At 46.1% G+C, this 19,771-nt stretch overlaps 1 protein-coding gene across 1 annotated transcript in view; it reads left to right on the top strand.

The window, feature by feature from the left end:
- LOC140736645 (zinc finger protein 541-like) overlaps positions 1-19,535 on the top strand; it is a 116,627-nt gene extending 97,092 nt beyond the window's left edge. Inside the window, exons 14-16 of the mRNA XM_073062456.1 lie at positions 15,649-15,807; positions 16,924-17,087; positions 19,352-19,535. Of these exons, the coding sequence (XP_072918557.1) occupies positions 15,649-15,807; positions 16,924-17,087; positions 19,352-19,535 (507 nt within the window). The remainder of the gene's footprint in view (positions 1-15,648; positions 15,808-16,923; positions 17,088-19,351) is intronic.
- Positions 19,536-19,771: the final 236 nt, after the last annotated feature.

The raw sequence follows: 19,771 nt of genomic DNA, 5'->3' as shown, positions 1-19,771 counted from the left end.
CCTAGAAAACTGGGAAAGATTGGACAAAAAACAAATATAACTATGTCTGAGAAAAAAGTCTATAGTCCAAGTCCATATCCCAAATGCAGAAAACTTGGGTAACGTTCTCCGGTTTTGCATCCCAGCAGCGATCAAAAGGCAGTCTCCTCTCTCCATAGCAGAGCAATCCTATCAGTGTTGAAAAGGTTTGGCTTATTGATTTCTCTGCACAGTGACATCCCAGCGCTGCAGAACTCCCTCAGTAATTCCTGGGCAGAGGAGAGCAGCCTGTCATAGATCGGGCTCCATATCTAATTCCTCTTACTGTTTTTCATTATCCTCAGTTGTGATCAGTGCAACAGATACATGGTCAACAAATTTTTTCCAAACTGTCCCTTCCTCAGAATTTTTTTTTGTTTATAATAGACTGCTTGAAGTTGAACGCAAACATAATTTCAGAGTACTTGTATCACATAAGAATTTGGAGAAACAAGAAATTAACTTTTATTGAATATAGAAGAGAATCAGAATCAGGTTTATTATCACTGACATGTGACATGAAATTTGTTAATTTAGCAGCAGCAGTTCAGTGCAGAGAGAGAAAAAATAATGATAAATAAAATAAAACATAATAAATAAACAAGTAAATCAATTACGTGTATTGAATAGGTTTTAAAAAATGTGCAAAAAACAGAAATACTGTATATTAAAAGTGAGGTAGTGTCCGAAGCTTCAATGTCCATTTAGGAATCGGATGGCAGAGGGGAAGAAGCTGTTCCTGAATCACTGAGTGTGTGCCTTCAGGCTTCTGTATCTCCTCCCTGATGGTAATAGTGAGAAAAGGGCATGCCCTGGGTGCTGGAGGTCCTTAATAATGGACGCTGCCTTTCTGAGACACCACTCCCTAAAGATGTCCTGGGTACTTTGTAGACTAGTGCCCAAGATGGAGCTGATTAGATTTACAACCTTCTGCAGCTTCTTTCGTTCCTGTGCAGTAGCCCCTCCATACCAGACAGTGATGCAGCCTGTCAGAATACTCTCCACAGTACAACTATAGAGGTTTTTGAGTGTATTTAATTACATAACGGTGCTGACACTTTGCAATACTTCAACTAAGCTAAAAATGTTTTGTTGATCATTTTCATTTGTACTCAGTGTCTGAGGCTTCTTGCTTAAATGTCCAACAATAATCAGTCAGCATTGATGGATTCCATTTGCCCTGATACCGTTTCTCCATGACCGCGATATCCTGGTGAAATCTTTCACCATACTTGTCACTGACAGCACCGGAATTTGTAGGGAAGAAGTCTAAGTGGGAATGTAGAAAATGTATCTTCAGTGAAATGTTGCACTTCCTGGTTTTGTATGCTTGAAACATGTTGTCAACCAGCTTCATGTAGTTTGATGCTCTGTAGTTGCCAAGAAAACTTTCAACAACATTGGAAGTGAAGGATAGGCTTTTATTAGCAGCAAAAAGGGAGCACGACATCTCGGAGACTGAGGGAGGAGCAGTGCCCCAATCGCCTTTATACAGGGGTCTGTGGGAGGAGCCACAGGAGCAGTCAGCAGAGGGGCGTGTCCAGACAGGTATACATAGTTTACCACATTCACCCCCCCTTTGTTTTAAAAGAGAGTCCCCACGGGGCGAAGTTTCTCACAAGTATATTTACAGGTCAAGTCTATCAGGTGGTCGAGTCTGTCGCTGCGATCTACGTAGCACCGGTGGTGATTGCACCGGTGACGGTGGTTGTGCTGGCTCCGGCCTGACTTGAGGAGCCAGCCCGTTAGGCATCAATAATCCCTCATGCGTGTGCGTGGTGCCCAGTATGGGAGTGTCGTGAGGAGTCTGTGTAGGGCTTGGGCTTGGCATGCGCGGTGTCTCATGGGTATATACATTGGTGGGTACGGGGTTCATAGTCACCATGGAGTTTTCGGGGTAGGGGTCTGCTGCTCCTGCGGGTGCCAGGTCGCGGACGGAGACCGTGTCCTCCCGCCCATCAGATAAGACCTCGTAGGCATACTGGGGGTTCGCATGAAGTAGGTGAACCCTCTCGACCATTGGGAAGTATTTATTGCTCCTCGCATGTTTCCAGAGCAGCGCTGGCCCTGGGGACGTCAGCCAAGCCGGTAGGGTGGTCCCAGTGGCAGACTATCTGGGAAAAGAAAAGAGTCACTCGTGAGGGGTGGCATTGGTGGACGTACATAACAGGGAGCGGATGGAGTGGAGTGCCTCGGGGAGGACCTCCTGCCAGCGAGAGACCGGCAATCCCTTTGACCTAAGGGCTCGGCAGAGAGGGGAAATGTGGTAGACTTGACCAGGAGGCGGGCCTTGTCTGTGTAATGGGGGACCCATTGGGCGTAATAGGAAAAGAAGCCCAGGCACCGGCTCAGGCACCGTCTGGTGGGAAGAGGGAGTTCCAACAGGGGGCGCATACGGTCGGGGTCAGGGCCAATGACTCCGTTCTCCATGACATACCCAAGGATAGCAAGTCGGGTGGTTCCGAACACACACTTGTCCCTGTTATAGGTGAGGTTAAGAGCTTTGGCCACTTGGAAAAATCGTTGGAAGTTGGTGTCGTGATCCTGCCAGTCGTGACCGCAGATGGTGATGTTATCCAGATATGGGAATGTGGCCTTCAGTTGGCACTGGTCCACCATCCGGTCCATTTCCCTCTGGAAGACAGAGACACCATTCGTGACACCAAAAGGGACGCGCAGGAAGTGATAGAGCCTGCTGCCTGCCTCAGAGGCAGTGTAGGGGCGGTCCTCCGGGCGGATGGGGAGCCGATGGTAAGCGGATTTTAGGTCTATGGTTGAGTACACCTTGTACTGAGCTATCTGATTGACCATATCCGCGATGCGGGGTAGGGGGTACGCGTCAAGCTGCGTGAACCTATTGATGGTCTGGCTATAGTCCACGACCATCCTATTTTTCTGCCCGGTCCAAACAACGACCATTTTGGCCCTCCAAGGACTTGTGCTTGGCTCAATGATCCCCTCCCTGAGTAGCTGCTGCACCTTCGACTTAATGAAGGCCTTGTCCCCCGCGCTGAACCTCCTGCTTTTAGTTGCCACAGGTTTACAGTCGGGGGTCAGGTTGGCGAACAGCGGTTGGAGAGGGATCTTGAGGGTGGAGAGGCTGCAAGTGGTGTCTGTAGCGTGGCTGTGGGCATGGTGCTGGGTGGGATGTACAGGTCGGTGTGTGTGTGTGGTCAGTAGCAGGGTATGTGACAAAGTCCCACAGAACTGAGGATTTCTGACAGTGATTGGTGGGAGGGGCCCATCATACTCCATTGTCACACTTTTCAGGTGGCTCTGGAAGTTGAGCCCCAATAGCACAGGGGCACACAGTTGAGGCATGACCAGTAACGCAAAGTCCCGATATTCTGTGCCCTGCACCACCAGTGTCGTTACACAACACCCCCCCCCCCCCCCCCCCCGATGTCTGTGGAATGCGATCCAGAAGCCATGGTGACCCTCTGGCTTACCGGCCGTGTCACGAGTCCGCAGCGTTGCACCGTGTCCGGGTGAATAAAACTCTCAGTGCTGTCCATGTCAAACAGGCAGCTAGTCCTGTGCCCCTCCACCAGGATGTCCATCATTGACCTTGCGAGCTGGTGTGGAGCGCTTTGGTCGAGGGTCACAGAGGCCAGAGTTGAATCACCGTCTTGGTGCCCAGTAAGCACCCGTGGGTCGGAGGCGGGGCGAGGTGGCGCCGACAAAGATGGCCACCCCCATGCCTCCCGCTGCGGGCAGGCAAGATGGCGGTGACCAAGATGGCGACCCCCATGCCTCGCACGCGGCGCTGCTCGACTGCACTCATGGTTTGGACTTACAGGCCTTGGCGAAGTGGCCCTTCTTTCCACAGCTGGAGCAGGTAGCTTCTCGGACCGGGCAGCGTTTTCGGGGGTGTTTTTCAAGTCCGCAGAAGTAACACAGTGCGGACTCGCGACTGGCAGCAGCCGAGGTCAATTCACCGGTGGGTTGCGGGGTCTGCAGTGTCCACAGGGCCGGTGGGAGATCGCGTGCCTGGAGAGCATCAGCGTTGTGCAGAGCGGCCTCCAGTGTGTCGGCCAGCTCGATCGCCAAATGTAAGGTAAGATCAGCGTGTTCCAGCAGCCGCTGGCGCACGTACACTGACCTGATCCCCATAACGAAGGCGTCTCTTACTAGCAGCTCCGCATGCTGTTCCGCCGTCAGTCCCCTGCAGTCGCAGGCCTGCACAAGTGCCTGTAGGGCCCGGACAAACTCAGCGCTCGACTCTCCGGCCCGCTGCCGCCGTGTCGCTAAGCGATGTCTTACGTAGACGGTGTTCACCGGCCGCAGGTACTGTCTTTTGAGGGCATCCATCGCACCCCGGTAGTCCGTTTGGTCGCTGATCATGGAGTAGACCCTTGGACTGACCCTGGAGAGGAGAACCCTGCACATCGTGGCAGGATCGGTCACATGAATCTCCTCCAGGTACGATTCGAAGCATGCTAGCCAGAGTTCGAAAGCGTCGCTGGCTTCCTGGGATTGAGGGTCGAGATCCAATCTGTCGGGTCGTAAAATGCTCTCCATGTTTTAAAATTGCTGCTAATAAAATTGCACTCTCGGAGACTGGAAGTGAAGGATAGGCTTTTATTAGCAGCAAAAAGGGAGCACGACATCTCGGAGACTGAGGGAGGAGCAGTGCCCCAATCGCCTTTATACAGGGGTCTGTGGGAGGAGCCACAGGAGCAGTCAGCAGAGGGGCGTGTCCAGACAGGTATACATAGTTTACCACAATGCTTGAAACGTTGTCAACCAGCTTCATGTAGTTTGGTGCTCTGTAGTTGCCAAGAAAACTTTCAACAACATCCTTGAATGCATTCCATACAATTTTCTCTGGTCCCATGAGAAGTTCTTTGAATTGCCTGTCATTGATGACCTGTTTGATTTGTGGATCAACAAAAATGCCTTCCTTAATCTTGGCATCAGTTATTCTGACTTGAATTATGAATTAAAATAACAAATATAGGTGATTTTTAATAAAAATGGTGCATTATAGGGAAATTTCATGGTGATTTTCATGATCAGTAGCCCAAAATCCATAAAATAACACACAGAAGTATTCAGGAAGCAAAATATTTGTTGTTCAGTGTTATCAAAGTAATTTAAGTTAGATCCTTCTGCATTCACATTGGTAATAAATCAGATTAGTGGTGCTAGGCAGATGGAAAATTGGGTGGAGTTTAATGGATGGAATTTAATTCCAATAAATGTGAGGCAGTGCCTTTTAAGAAGTTCAATAGGGGTAGAACATTTACAGTAAATGGTAGGAATGCTAATGAACAGAGGCCCATGATTCCTTAAAGTGGCAGCACAGATCAATAAGGTGCTGAAGAAGGCATATGGCATGTTTGTCTTCCTAGGTTAGGGTTAGAAAAGTTTTGATCGGGGCGGGCTGGCTGTGCAGCCTGCAGTCAACAAATGATACAGCGTGAGATTGAACTGGACAGTTTGATGTTTTATATTCTGTGTTTTTTCATCTTTTGCACTGTTTTTGCACATTGGGGGTTTGAACGGGTTCCATGGTCTTCTTTGTTTCCTAGCTGTCTGTGGAAAGATGAAAGTCAGGGTTGTAACCATACTTTGATAATAAATGTACGTTGACTTTGACACTTGGAGCACAGTGTATGTTCTGGCCACGCGCAGGGTAAGGACATGAGTGCACTGGAGAGGAGATTCTCTCTGATAAAAGCTGGGACACAAATTCACTAGTTAGACCACACTTGGAGTACTGTTTGCAGCTCTGGTCAGTACACAGTGGGAAGGATGTGAGTGTGTTTGAGAGAGAGGAGAGGAGATTCACTTGCAAGGGTTCCCAACATTTTTAATTCCATGAACCCCTACCATTAACGGAGGGGTCTGTGGACACCATGTTGGGAATCCCAGCACAAGAGTCTTGCCTGATTTGGAGGTCTAGTTGTGGGAAAGATTGAATTAAAGATAAGTTTTATTTGTCTAATCAACATCAAATTAGGCTGGGTTTGTATTTTCTGGAGTGGGGGTGGTGTTACCTGTTACAGGTATGCAGAATTATAGGAGGCACTGATGGGGTTGATTGGAATCTTTTCCCCATGTTACATTGTAGAGGCATTAAAAACACAAGAGCATTGGTTAATGTGAGAAGGGGATATAAGGAGAAAGGCTTTTTTTATACACTAGAAGTGGTTGATAGCAGGAACTTGAAGCCATAAGAGGTGGTGGAGACAGAGGCAGTTACTATGTTTACGACACATTTAGACAGGTACTTCAGGTACTTGGGCATAGAGCGGTGGTTCCCAACCTGGTGTTCATGAACTCCTTGCTTAATGGTATTGGACCATGGCATTAAAAAATGCCGAACATTGAAGGATATGGCCCTAGTGTGGGATAATGAGATTATTATAGATGGGTGGAAAGGTGAAGATTGACATGGCAGACTGGAGGGCCAATTTATGTGTGCTCTGACTGTGCTGATCCTATCAATATTGACAAGATGAAAGCCTCACACCTAGGAGAGAGAATCTTCTCTGATTGATGAACACTGCCAGTCCCTGCTGGCCCCAACACTAGTTTAATAAATTGCCAGTGTGAATTCTGTCTAGAACAGGATGCTGCAATCTGAAGTTTGCCTGGAAATTTGTTCCCAGAGAATATATAATAGAGCAGCCCTGTGTTGTGCTTCTGAAATTCATTTCATTAGCATTATACGTAGACACTGGATGTGTCAGATGGCACAATCTATGGGTGACAGTTATACTCAAAGTGTCTTTGGCCATGAGCACTAAACGGGTCAGCGCTGGCTGTGCTTCACAACTATTCTTTCTTTGGAAACCCATAAAACTGAGAACATGCAACGTGCATCTGTATAAGATTTATTTATTTAGTGCAGAGCAGTCCCTTCCGGACCTTTGAGCCACGCTGCTCAAGTGATCCCCAACAAGCTCAATTAACACTAACCTAATCACAGGACAATTTACAATGACCAGATAACCTACTGGTTGGCTCTTTGGACTGTGGGAGGGAAACTGGAGCACCCAGGGAAAACCCACGCACTCCACGGGGAGGACATACAGGCTCCTACACAATGGCGCTGGAATTGAACTCTGAACTCTAGATTGACCCAAGTTAAAATAGCGTTGCACTACTCTCCTAGTGCAAGTCAACAGAGATTGCAAATCTGGAACAAAAACAGAACTCTGGAAGAACACAGTAGGTCAAATAGCATGAAATAGAAGGCAAAATGTGTCAGTTAATGTTTGAGGTTGAGACCTTTCATCAGAAAGTTGGGTGGTATGGTAGTGTAGCAGTTAGCACAATGCTTTACAGTACAGGAAACGGGTTCAGTTCCTGCTGCTGCCTGTAAGGAATTTGTTTGTTCTCCCCATGACCACATAGGTTCCCTCTGGGTGCTCTGGGTTCCTCCACAGTCCAAAGACGTACTGATTGGTAGGTTAATTGGTCATTGTAAATTGTCCCATGATTAAGCTAGGATTAAATTTGGGGATTGCTGGCCTCAAAGGGCTGGAAGGGCCCCATTCCGCACTGAATCTCAATAAATATATACAGTGCGAACATATGTACCAAGGTGCAACAAGAAAGATTACAGAGCCGCATCAGACTAGCAACTAACGTGACTGCCTTCCCAAGTCGGGAAACTTATCCGGAGAATTTTGTCCTTGAACCGTTTGTGGGAAGGAAAATTTTGCATTTTATTTCAGGATCAGGTTTTGTTATCACCAGCATCTGTCCTGAAACTAACTTTCTTACTGCGGCAGGCAGTCACATTAGTTGTTGGTCTGATGCAGCTCTCTCAGTTTACTGAGGAGTGCCTTCATGTTAAGATATGATTTACTGCTACCACCTAGTGCCCAAAGGGAGCAGCACTGAAGTGATGGGAACACAAGAGATGCTGGAAATCCAGAGTAGCACACACAGCATTTTTTGCAGTGATGGGAGTATCAGGAACGTACACAGTGACTACATCTGCGAAACGTTGGACTTGGAAGTATTGATAGTCTGCACACAAAACAGATCCAGATGTCGTTTGGATTGCAGTATTCTTCTAAATATGCCAGCTTTCTCATTCCAAGGGGTAGCTGGTTCTTAAATAAACTTTATCCCCTGACCTCTTTCCAATAACTGAAAGATCCTGAATAAATCAGAATCGGGTTTACTATCAGTAATATATGTCATGTTGTTTTGTGACAGCAGCACAAGACCTTAAAAAGTCACAAAATAAGTAAGTAAATAGTACTTTACTTACTTGGGCTCTTATCTCCCAGTGAAGCACAGGCAATCGATGACCTCCCGTCTCCATGATGCTCAGGTCAATGGTATGGTTAGAGTTCTTCATCAAACTTCTGCCACCTATTGTATCCACTGTACAGGGGATTGGCCTATACCACTTCTCCAGAGCCCTGTTGGTCGGCCTTGCCCATTTCCACCTCTCATGACTTTGAGTGGTCTCAAGTTGGACTTTAAGAGGCTTAAGTTAATAGCGCAAAAGAAGAATTGCAAGATAGTGTTCATGGATTTGTGGATCGTTCAGAAATCTGATGGCAGAGGGGAAGATAATGATCCTAAAACATTGAGTGTGTGTCTTCAAGCTCCTGTTTCTCTTCCCTGATGGTAGTAGTAAGAAAAGAGCATGTCCTGGTTGTGAAGGTCCTCTATGAAGGATGTTGCCTTCTTGAAGCATCCATATTGGTGGGAAGGGTAGTGCTGTGATGGAGATGGCTGAGTCTACAACCTTCTGCAGCTTTTCCAGTGCTTTGCTCTGGAGCCTCAATACCAGGCATAATGTAACCAGTCAGAATGCTTTCTCCCATGCATCCATAGAAATTTGTTAGAGTCTTTGATGACATATCAAATCTCCTCAGACTCCTAATCAAGTACAGTTGTGGCCTTTTTCATGATTACTTCAATGTGTTGGGCCCAGGAACTTAAAGCTGCACACCCTGACCTCCCCTTCCTGAAGTCCAGAATCAGTTCCTTGGTCTTGCTAACATTGAGTGTAAGGTGGTTGTTGTGACACCACTCAACCAGCTGATCTACCTCAGTCCTGAAAGCATCCTCATCACCATCTGAGATTTTGCCAACAACTGGTGAATTTATTGATGTGTCTTTGAGCTGTCTAGCCACACAGTCATGAGCAGAAAGTGGAGCAGTGGACTAAGAACATGTCCTTGAGGTGCACCTGTGTTGATTGTCAGTGAGGACTATACGTATTTACTGACGGTGGGCTCCCGATATTGAAGTCGAGTACCCAGTTGTAGAGAGGGGTACAGAGGCCCGGGTTTTGAAGCTTATCGATTATTATTGAGAGGATGGTGGTGTTGAACATTGAGCTGTAATAGGTATTGCTGTTGTGTAGATGGCCCAAAGCCAAGTGGAGTGCCAGTCAAAGTACATGCTATAAAGGGAAGATGGCAGCGCGTGCGGCCACTCCAGGAATGAATATCTGTTATCTGTTAAGTAGGGGCCGTGCACAATCCTGATTTGATGGGGACGGACTTGAGAAGCACGGAGGATCATCTGGTGAAACTTCTGACATGCCTGTTACGCTGCCGCTGCTACCGTGCAATAGAAAAATCTCCAGCGAGGAGGCCCCGAATCCTCGGCTTTGCCTGTTGCTTGGCAGCCAGGTTTGAAGCATTCGGCAGAGATGGTGCTCGGTGCTCGGTGTTGGAGGGCTGGTCGGAGGCTCAAAGTTTTTGGACGGACTCAGAGTTGGCTGTGGTCAGATGCTTCCAGAGGCTGCATCAGGAAGTTTTGCGGCGCTGGAGGTTCATGGCAGGAAGAGTTTTTCTTCCTTCTGCCGTCTGCGTGAGATGATGGGCTGTCGGGAACTTTGAGACTTTTTTTTTACTGTGTCCATGGTCTGCCCTTATCAAATTACGGCATTGCTTTGCACTGTTGTAACTATATGTTATAATTATGTGGTTTTTGTCAGTTAGTCTTGGTCTGTCTTGTGTTTATGTGATATCGTACTGGAGGAACATTGTATCATTTCTTAATGCATGCATTACTAAATGACAATAAACGAGGACTGAGTGTCCTCACAATCTAATCTATCTACTTGCAACAGGGTCCTGACAGAGATCACTGTCACCAGACACTGGGGATTCCCACAGAGAGAATTGTGTAATTCTTCCTCTCAGAGTGTGCATAAAAGGTGTAGAGCTCATGGGAAATTGAAGCATCACAGTCATTTATGCTGTTAAGGTCTTGTCTTACAGGAAATAATGACAAGCAAACCCTGCCACAGCCATTGTACATCCATTGTACCTTTAACTTCACATGGAATTGTCTTTTCACTCTTACCTTGGCCTTCCGTAGGTTGTATGTGGCCTTGCTCTGGTTGTGGATCACCATCTTGAACCCGCAGACCTTGCCCTCAGCATACTGTTTATCCACGACTTCCGATTTGGGTATGTCCAGTATGTTCTCCAAGGTGCTCACTCATCCACAGTGATGACTGCAGCATTTACATTCCAATCTAAAGATAAATCCCAAAATATGGTCCACTCCACCAATTCTAAGCAGTCCTGTAAGCACTCCTTCACCTCTCTTGCCTATACATTCACGGTCCTCGCCACTAGTGCTACAGTCCTTAATCTCTACGTCTCTGTCAGGAGTAGAAGTTCAAGGGGGTCTGTGAGTCCGTGATCTGCAGCTGCAGTTCCTCACTGGGTTCCCGCTCTCGGAGCTCGCTGATATCTCCAGAAGAAGCTTGCAAAATGTGCGCTTCAGGGAGACCTCTCTCCCTCTCCCTGGTTAGTGTGAGAGAGCCCAACTGTTGGGTGAACAGTGGTATTTGATGGTGCTAGATCATGGTCTCTCTGAGGGCTTTGCTGTTGCTCGCTTGCCGGGCGGTGGAGGGTTGATGTTTTGCTGCTGCTTGTGCATGGGAGGGTCCTAACATTTTCTTGTCATTCATTCCTTGGCTGCTGTTTCTTCTGTTTCATGGATGTCTGTAAAGAACAAGAATTACAGGTTGTATACATTCTCTGAAATGAAATGGAACATTGAGGTGATTAGATTTGCCAAAGGATGGCATGTCACGCATTCCTGATAGTGGAATAACAGTGGTCAAGTGTGTTGGCTCCTCTGGTTCCTCAAGTGATATGTTGGTGGTAGTTGGTTGGAGACTTCCTCAAGCTGGCCTGGTTGAAATTCCCCGCAATGATAGGGAAAGTGTCAAAGAGCACTGACACACGACTGCTAACCACAGTGCTCAGCTCCTCCAGTGCCAGCCTGACACTGACCAGGGCTCAAATATACATCGTGACCAGGATGACGGCTGAATAGAATGGGATAGAATGGACAACCCTTGACTGCCAGATGTTTGAGGTCAGGGGAGCAGGACAGGGACAATCACAGCAGGACTGTGTACCACAATGAGGTAATCATGAAGCAAGTGTAGGCAACTCGTGTTTACCCAGCAACGTAGTCTGGTCTGTGTGGTGGATGGTGAAGCACTTGGGCTGGAGTGCTGTGTCAGGACGGAGTCAATAACTAATTGCCCCAGTTTCTGTGACTAGCAACTCCAAGTGTGCCAAGAGGTACAGATGTAGGGTGGAGAGTATTCTGACTGGCTGCATCACCACTCAGTATGGAGGATGGTACAGGGTCGATAAGAGCTCCAGAGGGTTATAGACTCAGCCATCAGAGGCTCTAGCCTTCCCTCCCCACCATCAAGGACATCTTCAAGAGGAGGTGCCTCAGGGTGACATCCATCAGTAAAGACTCAATCTCAAGGACATGCCCTCTGCTCTTACTGCCATCAGAGAGGATATATGGGAGCATGGAGATGCAATGATTTAGAGGGCATATGATATCATGAGAGGCAGGATAAAATTGAGTTGTTTTCACTGGAGTGTTGGAGGCTGAGGGGAGATCTGATGGAGGTTTACAAGATTGTGAGAGGCATAGAGAGAGTAGATAGGGAGTATCTGTTTCCCAGGGTAGAAATGTCTAATATCAGAGGGCGTGCATTGGTGGTAAATGGGGTAGAATCAAAGAGAATTTGAGGAGCAAGTTTTTTACTCAGAGAGTGGTGGATGCCTGGAATGTGTTGCCTGGTATGATGGTAGAGGCAAATACATTAGAGGCTTTTAAGAGACGTTTGATAGGCAGACTGATGTGAGGAAGATGGGGGGATATGGACATGGTGTAGGTAGGGGAGAATAGTCTTTGGGTGTTTTTTTTAGTTGGTTTGGCACAACATTGTTGGCCGAATGGCCTGTTCCTGTGCTGTGCTGTACTGTTCTATGTTATGGTTCATGAACACTATTTTTGTTCTTTTTGCACTACTTAGAGACTGTTGTGCGTGAAAACCCCCATAGATCAGCAGTTTCTGAACCCACTCCGTCTGGCACAAACGATCATTCCATGGTCAAAGTCACAGATCACATTTCTGATGTCTGGTCTGAAAAATCACTGAAACTCTTGACCATGTCTGCATGCTTTTATGCATTGAGTTGCTGCCATATGATTGGCTGATCAGATATTTTTATGAATGGGCATCTCATAGAGTGGCCACTGAGCGTATGGAGTTACGTAAAATCACAAGGGGTGAAGGAACACTGTCCTTTTCCCCAGGCTGCAAATCAAAGATTGGAGGGGAAAACTTTAAGGGGGAGGGGAAGTGAGGAATTTTTTCATCTGGAGTTGAGAGAGGCTGAGGGAGATATATTAGCGACATTTAAAAGACACTTCAACATACACATGGATAGGAAAGGCTTAGAACGATACCAGTCAAGCACTGGCAAATGTGACAGGCTTGGCTGGGCTTTGGGTTGGCATGGAGCAGAAGGGCTGAAGGGCCTTTATCTGTGATGTGTGACACACAAAATGCTGGAGGAACTCAGCAGGTCAGGCAGTGTCTACAGAACTGAACAAGCACAGGAAATTGTGTAGATGCTGGAAATCCAGAGCAACACACACAAAAGTCAAGAGGTGATGTTGCAACTTTGTAAAACTCTGGTTAGGCCGCATCTGCGGTATTGTGTTTAGTTCTGGCCGCCCCACAACAGGAAGGATGTCGAGGTTTTGGAGAGGGTGCAGGAGAGGTTTACCAGGATACTGCCTGGTTTAGAGGGCATGTGCTATCATGAGAGGCTGTTTTTTTTTTCTGGACTGCTAGAAGCTGAGGGAGGCTAATAGGAATATGAGAGGCATAGACAGAGTAGACGGAGAGTATCTTTTTCCCAGGGTTGAAATTTCTGCTACCAGAAGGCATGCATTGAAGGTGAGAGGGGGTATGTTCAAGGGGGATGTGAGGGGGTAAGTTTTTTACTCAGAGAGTGTTAGATGTCTAGAATGCGCTGCCTGATAAGGTGGTAGAGGCAAATACATCAAAGGCTTTTACAAGACAATTGGATAGACACATGGATGTGAGGAAGATGAAGGGATATGGACATGGTGTAGGGAGGAGGGATCAGTGTTTCGGTGTGTTTTGATTTGTTTTTCAGCTGGTTCAGCACAACATTGTTCATATGCTGTACTGTACTATGTTCTATGTTAATAAATGTTTTAGGAACAGCTTCTTCCTTTCTGTCATCAGATTTCTAAATGATCCATGAACACTGCCTCACTATTTTGTTCTCTTTTTTTAGATATATTTCTTAACTGTAACCTTCAGTAACATTTTATGTATTGCACTGTGCTGCTAATACAAAACAATAACAAATATTAATACGATTCTGATTCCGAAATACACATCGATGTTCTTAAAGCAGTTCTTAGGTGGGCTGATACCAAGAAATCATTCCAGGTTGATGTTTGGAGCTTGGGCGACAGAATGGTGTAGGTGCAATTTAGTCTACATCCTCGACTCTTCCATTTCCTGTACAACCACGCTCATCCCACCTTCCTGCCACCTTAACAGTGACAGAATTCCTCGTGTCCTTACCTACCACCCCATGAGCTTCTGCATCCAACATGTCATCCTCTGCAACTTCCGCCATCCTCGAAGGTAGCTTAACACTAAGCATGCCTTTACTTCCCACACCCTCACCCCCAACTTTATGCAGCGATCACTTCCTCTAATTCCCTTGTCCATTCATCACTAATCTCCCTCCCAGCACTTAACCCTGCAAGCGGCCCAGGTGCTACACCTGCCCATTCGCCTCCTCCCTCACCTCCACTCTGGCCCTTCCAGCTGAGGCAACACTTCACCTGTGAATCTGCTGAGGCCGTTTACTGTGTCCGGTGCTCCCAGTGTGGCCTCCTCTACACTGGTGAGGCCCATCGTAAACCGGGGACTGCTTCATCGTGCACCTCCACTTCTTCCATCATAGGTGAAACTTCCCAGCAGCCAAACATTTTAATTCTGATTCCCATTCCCATTCTGACATGTCAGTCCACGGCCTCTTCTTGTGCCAAGACGAGGCCTCCCTCAGGATGAGGAGCAGCACCTTACATTTTATTTGATTAGCCTTCAACCTGATGGCATAAATATTGATTTTTTCCTTCTGCTAACTAAATTTCTCCTCCCTCACTCCTCTCTATTCCCCACTCTGGACTTTTACCTTTTCTCACCTATGAATCACTTCCCCCTGTGTCCCTCCTGCTCCCCTATCAGATTCCTTCCTCTCCAGCCCCTGATCTTTCCCACCCACCTGGCTTCACCGACCGCATTCTGGCTAGCCTCCTTTCCCCCCCATCTTTATTCAGGCATCTTCCCCCTTCTCAGTCCTGATGAAAAGTCTCAGCCTGAATCGTCACTGTTTATTTCTTTCCATTGATGCTGCCTGACCTGTCTGTGTTGTTTTAATTCTACATGTAACAATTTTGAAAGTGGGAGTCAAGAAGTCCCTCATGGTGTTCAGATCAAGCAGACAGAGTGTGGGCTGTGGTGAGTTGTCGCGGGGCTGTGCAGCAGCATGCTTATTAAAGACCCTGTCTGGGTGGAGTTTGCACGTTCTTGTGACTGCGGGGGTTTTCTTGGGTGCTCTGGTTTCCTCCCACATCTGAAAGATGTGAAGGTGGGGGCAGAATTGGGGAGGAGTTAATAGGAATGCATTTGAAAGGGATTATTGTGGGGTTAGTGAAAATGGGTAGTTCACTGTGGACTGAAGAGTCTGCCTCTCTAAGACTAATTACAAACTAGGGCGACATGGTAGCGTAGTGGTTAGCACAGCGCTTTACGGTAAAGGCAATCTGGGTTCAATTCCCACTGCTGACTGTAAGGAGTTTGTACATTCTGCCCATGCGTTTCCTCCAGATGCTCCGAATTCCTCCCACAGTCCAAAGACAAACAGGTTACTAGGTCATTGTAAATTGTCCCGTGATTAGGCTGGGATTAAATTGGGAGATCTCTGAGTGGACCGATTCTCTGCTGTATTTAAATAAATAAACAGAGAAATAGATAGATAGATAAACAAATAAGTAAATAACTGTTACATCAAGCCTTGATCTGAAGAGCTAACACTTTTTATTTTCAAGGTAATATTAAATGCTGATAAGTGATTTTAGGGGCAACTTTCTTCATCACCACCATCATTAGGGATCGCCCATTGCATAAATCAGGAAACACAGCGTTTGAATTGGAAATAGGGCCATTACTGTCTCTATCTTCATCCCCAGATGGTTCATCAGAAAATCAGCCCTGCCAAGTCAAAAGTTCTTATGTTCATGGAAATTGCTGTTTTACAGATAAAGCACAAGACTGTGGCTCAGTGTGTAGAATATTACTACACCTGGAAGAAACAACTGAAGTTTGAATGGAAAAGGACACTGCTGCTTGAGGAAGACGAGGAGGAGATAAAGCGTGAAGTCGACGGTGCTGGAGTCGGAAAAGAATTTAAAAATCTGGTTAGAAGTACAGTTACTTACCTAGAAATGCTTGTGGGAGAGCTAGATCAACCTTCCAAACAAACTGCTGGAATTAACATAGGAGCATTTGATGTATCTGGGCTTGAACTCCTAGAGTTTAAAAGAATGAGGTGGGATCTCATTCAAACCTACTGAATTTTGAAAAGCCTGGGCAGAATGGATATATAGAGGTTTCAAAGATTAACTTTACTGTCAAGAGTATACATGTACAAAACATCTCTGATATTTGAGGATGTTTCCTATAGTGAAGGAGTCTAGGACCAGAGGACACAGCTTCAGAATAGAGGAGAGGAGAAATTTCTTTAGCTAGAGGGTGGTGAATCTGTGGAGTTTTATTGCCACAGGTGGCTGTAGAGGACAAGACATTGAGTATATTTAAAGCAGAGATTGATAGATTCACTCAAAAGTACAGCACAGAAACAGGCCCTTTGGCCATCTAGTCCGTGCCAAGCAATTTAAACTGCCTGCTTGCGCTTACCCAATCTATACCCAAGGTTCTTGGTTAGTCAGGGCATTAAAATTTACGGGGAGAAAGCAAGAGAATGGAGTTGAGAGGGATAATAAATCAGCCATGATGGCTCGATGGGCCGAGCAGCCTAAGTCTGCTCCCATGTCTTTTGGTCTAAGTATACCGAAGGTCAGTCAGCTTCTGGAAACATAGAGTGCTATTCCTCAGCTAAAAAACAAACGGATGCATTTTCTGTGTGTTTAAAAGCATCTTTAATTATAATTTCCAAAATGGTTCTTTTGGTCACAGCAGCACTCTCTGTGTAAACAACTTATCCTTCAATCCTCTGTGAAATTACCCCTTCTCACCTCAACTGGTATTAGATGTTTCAACCCCTAGTGTCTGTCTACTTCATCTATGGCTCTCATAAGATTATAAAGTATCCTTAAAATAATATGAATTAAACAAGTAATTTGAGGGATGATGTGTATGGTGGGACTGTCAGGATAGACACTGTACTTTTCCATTTCTCATACATGAAAGTAGCTGTAGTGGTGTTGATAATTAGTGGTAATGTTTTTATCTGAAAAGCATAGAAAGATTCTTTCACCTGTTTTTCCCACCTTCTGTCATTCTTTGCTTCATAGAACGTGAGTGTTCCCTCCCAGAGCAGTGCGAACCGGGAAAACCTTAAGAAGAAAGTGATCCGAAGCAAGTCCAGCTCCTCACCCTCCGTTCAGTGTCAGGAAGGAGACCTGAGGAGCGAGAAGAATCTCAATATGTGCTATTACCCGTGTAAAGAATGCACCAAGTAGGTTGAAGTGTGAGTGGTGGATGGGCAGTGCATGGCTTCAATCCCCACAGCAGATTTAATTTTATGACTAATTGTCGGAGAAATAATTTAATTACAAACAAGCTTTCATGATCTCGGGAACCCCCAGAATATTTTACAGTCATTGAAGTGATTCTGAAATGTCCTCACTATTAGAACAGCCAGTTTGTGTACAGCAACATTCTGCATATATCCTTCTCTTCAGACGAGAACAGCACCAGTGACCTGGGTTCCATTCCCACCGCTGTCTGGAAGGAATTTGTTTCCTCCAGGTGCTCTAGTTTCCACCCACAGGTCAGTAGGTTAATTGGCCATATGGGTGTAATTGGGCCTCTTAGAAAGATTCAAAGTACGTTTGTTATCAAAGTATGTATGCAGTATACAACCCTGAGATTCATCTTCCCCACAGACAGTCATGAAACAAAACCATGGAACCCATTCAAAGAAAAACATCAAGCCAACCCTCCACTGCGCAGAACAAAAACAAAAATTGCTGGATACTCAGGACTCTGGCACCATCCTCCAACAGCATCATGAGGGGGGGAGAGAGAGAACGTTCGAATGCAGGGAGCTTCCTCTCTGAGCAGCCAGTGAGAGGCTGATAGACGGTGCTGAACACCCGCTCGCAATCCACTCTCACCTCAATGATTTCAATCTTCCTCGACGCTTTGATTGGCCAGAAATGCAGTCAGTCGTGAGCTCACGCCCCGCCTCCAGGCTGCTGAAAACTTCACTGATGACCATTCAATCAAACACACAACCAAAACGTCAGTCTCAGGCTCCAACAGTAATGGAAACACATTTGAAAGAAAAAGAAGTAGTTTCATGGACCGTTTGAAGTACATCGCCCTTGGCCTCATTATTCACTGGTGCCATCTTCATGCTGTAGTTAAATAAAATAACCCCCTCAGTTTGGGCCCCACTTCAAGATATGGGCAACACCCTGTTTAATCTGTGCTCCAAAATGCTAGTATGTGTTCACCCACTTCTCCACTTTTGTTCTCCTCTGTTGCCACCTCTCGCATCCCCCACTTGCTGGAAGCTGCAAGTGAACGTAGACCGAGAGGGAATTCACAGGTGTCTCATTGAGCACATCCCAGAGAACCTGCAAGAAACTGGGCTCAGGCAAGTTGGCCATCGGAACATCTCATCTAGAAATGAAGAATCACAGCCATTCACGATTGTTACGTTTTGCTTTGTAGGAAGTAATGGCTTAAAAATACTGCCAGAGCTGATGTGCATCTGATCCCGTCTTTAATCTCAATTGGAATTGTTTTCTCGCTCTTAAAATAGCCTTCTGTAGGTCGTACCCGGACTTCTTGTATAGTTCTGGATCACTAGTCATGAATGATCTGGTTCATCCACGGCTTTTGATTTGGGTATTTCCAGTACGTTCTTATGGCATACAGTCACCCACACAGCTCTTGATAAAGTTGGTAACAACCATAGTATATTCATTCAGATTCAAAAATCAATCCCTGAATATTGTCCAGTCCACTGACTCAAAGTCCTCCTCCACCTCCCTTGACATACTCTTGTGGTCCTCACTGTTGCTGCTTTGGTTTTTAGTCTCTGCCTATACGCCAGGTAGAAGTACAGCCAGGTTACCGGATTTTTCAAAGTGCGGGCTTGGGGTGGCACAGGAAGTGTTCTTGATGGTGGTACAACAGTGGTCAAGTGTGTTGGTTTCTCTGTTTCCTTAGATATGTTGGTGGTAAGTTGGTCAGAGACTTCCTCAAGCTGGCCTGGTTGAAATCCCCCCCCCCCCCCACAATTATCAGGTTCCCCTCAAGTTCCCCTTAAATATTTCACCCTTAACCCATGACCCCTGGTTGTAGTCCCACCCAACTTCAGTGGAAAAAGCCTGCTTGCATTTACCCTGTCTTTACCCCTAATAATTTTGTATCTATCAAGTCTCCCCGCAATCTTCTAATTTCCAGGAAATAAATCTGTTCAATTTTATAACTCAGGCCCTCCAGACCCTGCAACATCCTTATAAATTTCCTCTGTACCCTCTCTTATTTACATCTTTCCTGTAGGCAGGTGACCAAAACTACATAAAATACTCCAAATTAGGCCTCACCAACATCTTATACATCTTCAATATAACATCCCAAAGTACTCAGTACTTTGATTTATGAAGGCCAGTGTGCCACAAGCTTTATCACTCTGGTTATTTTGATGTTGCAATAAACCAACAACAACCCTGATGACACATGGCTATCTTATTTTACCTATTTCAGAGTGTTTGAAAAAGTGAAGAGTCGAAACGCCCACATGAAATGTCACAGACAACAGGAGGAACAAGAAAGGCAGGAGAAGATGAAACGATCGAGAATTCGGTTGAAAGTTGAGATAAAGGAGGAACCAGAGGAGGCGGCTGTAGTCTTCGATGCAAACAATCTGCCTGACATCACCAAAGCATAGGGAGCTCAGCACTAGCTGGCAAAGGTAAACCCAGAACAGTAGGGTGGTGTGGCACAGTTGCTTGTGCTGTACCTGCAGACACTGTGGACTGAAGATGTTCTTTGGGATATAAATATCTGCTTCCAGGTACTTTTAACTCAAAGTTAGGGATGACGTCCATTGTTGCTGAGTATTGATATGTTGAGTCCAGACTGCACCAATGTCCTCAGCCCAACATGTTCCAGCCAGTCTAGACA

The sequence above is a fragment of the Hemitrygon akajei genome, chromosome 12, assembly GCF_048418815.1.
Source record: "Hemitrygon akajei chromosome 12, sHemAka1.3, whole genome shotgun sequence".
NCBI lineage: Eukaryota > Metazoa > Chordata > Chondrichthyes > Myliobatiformes > Dasyatidae > Hemitrygon > Hemitrygon akajei.
This window is presented reverse-complemented; position numbering and strand designations above follow the sequence as displayed.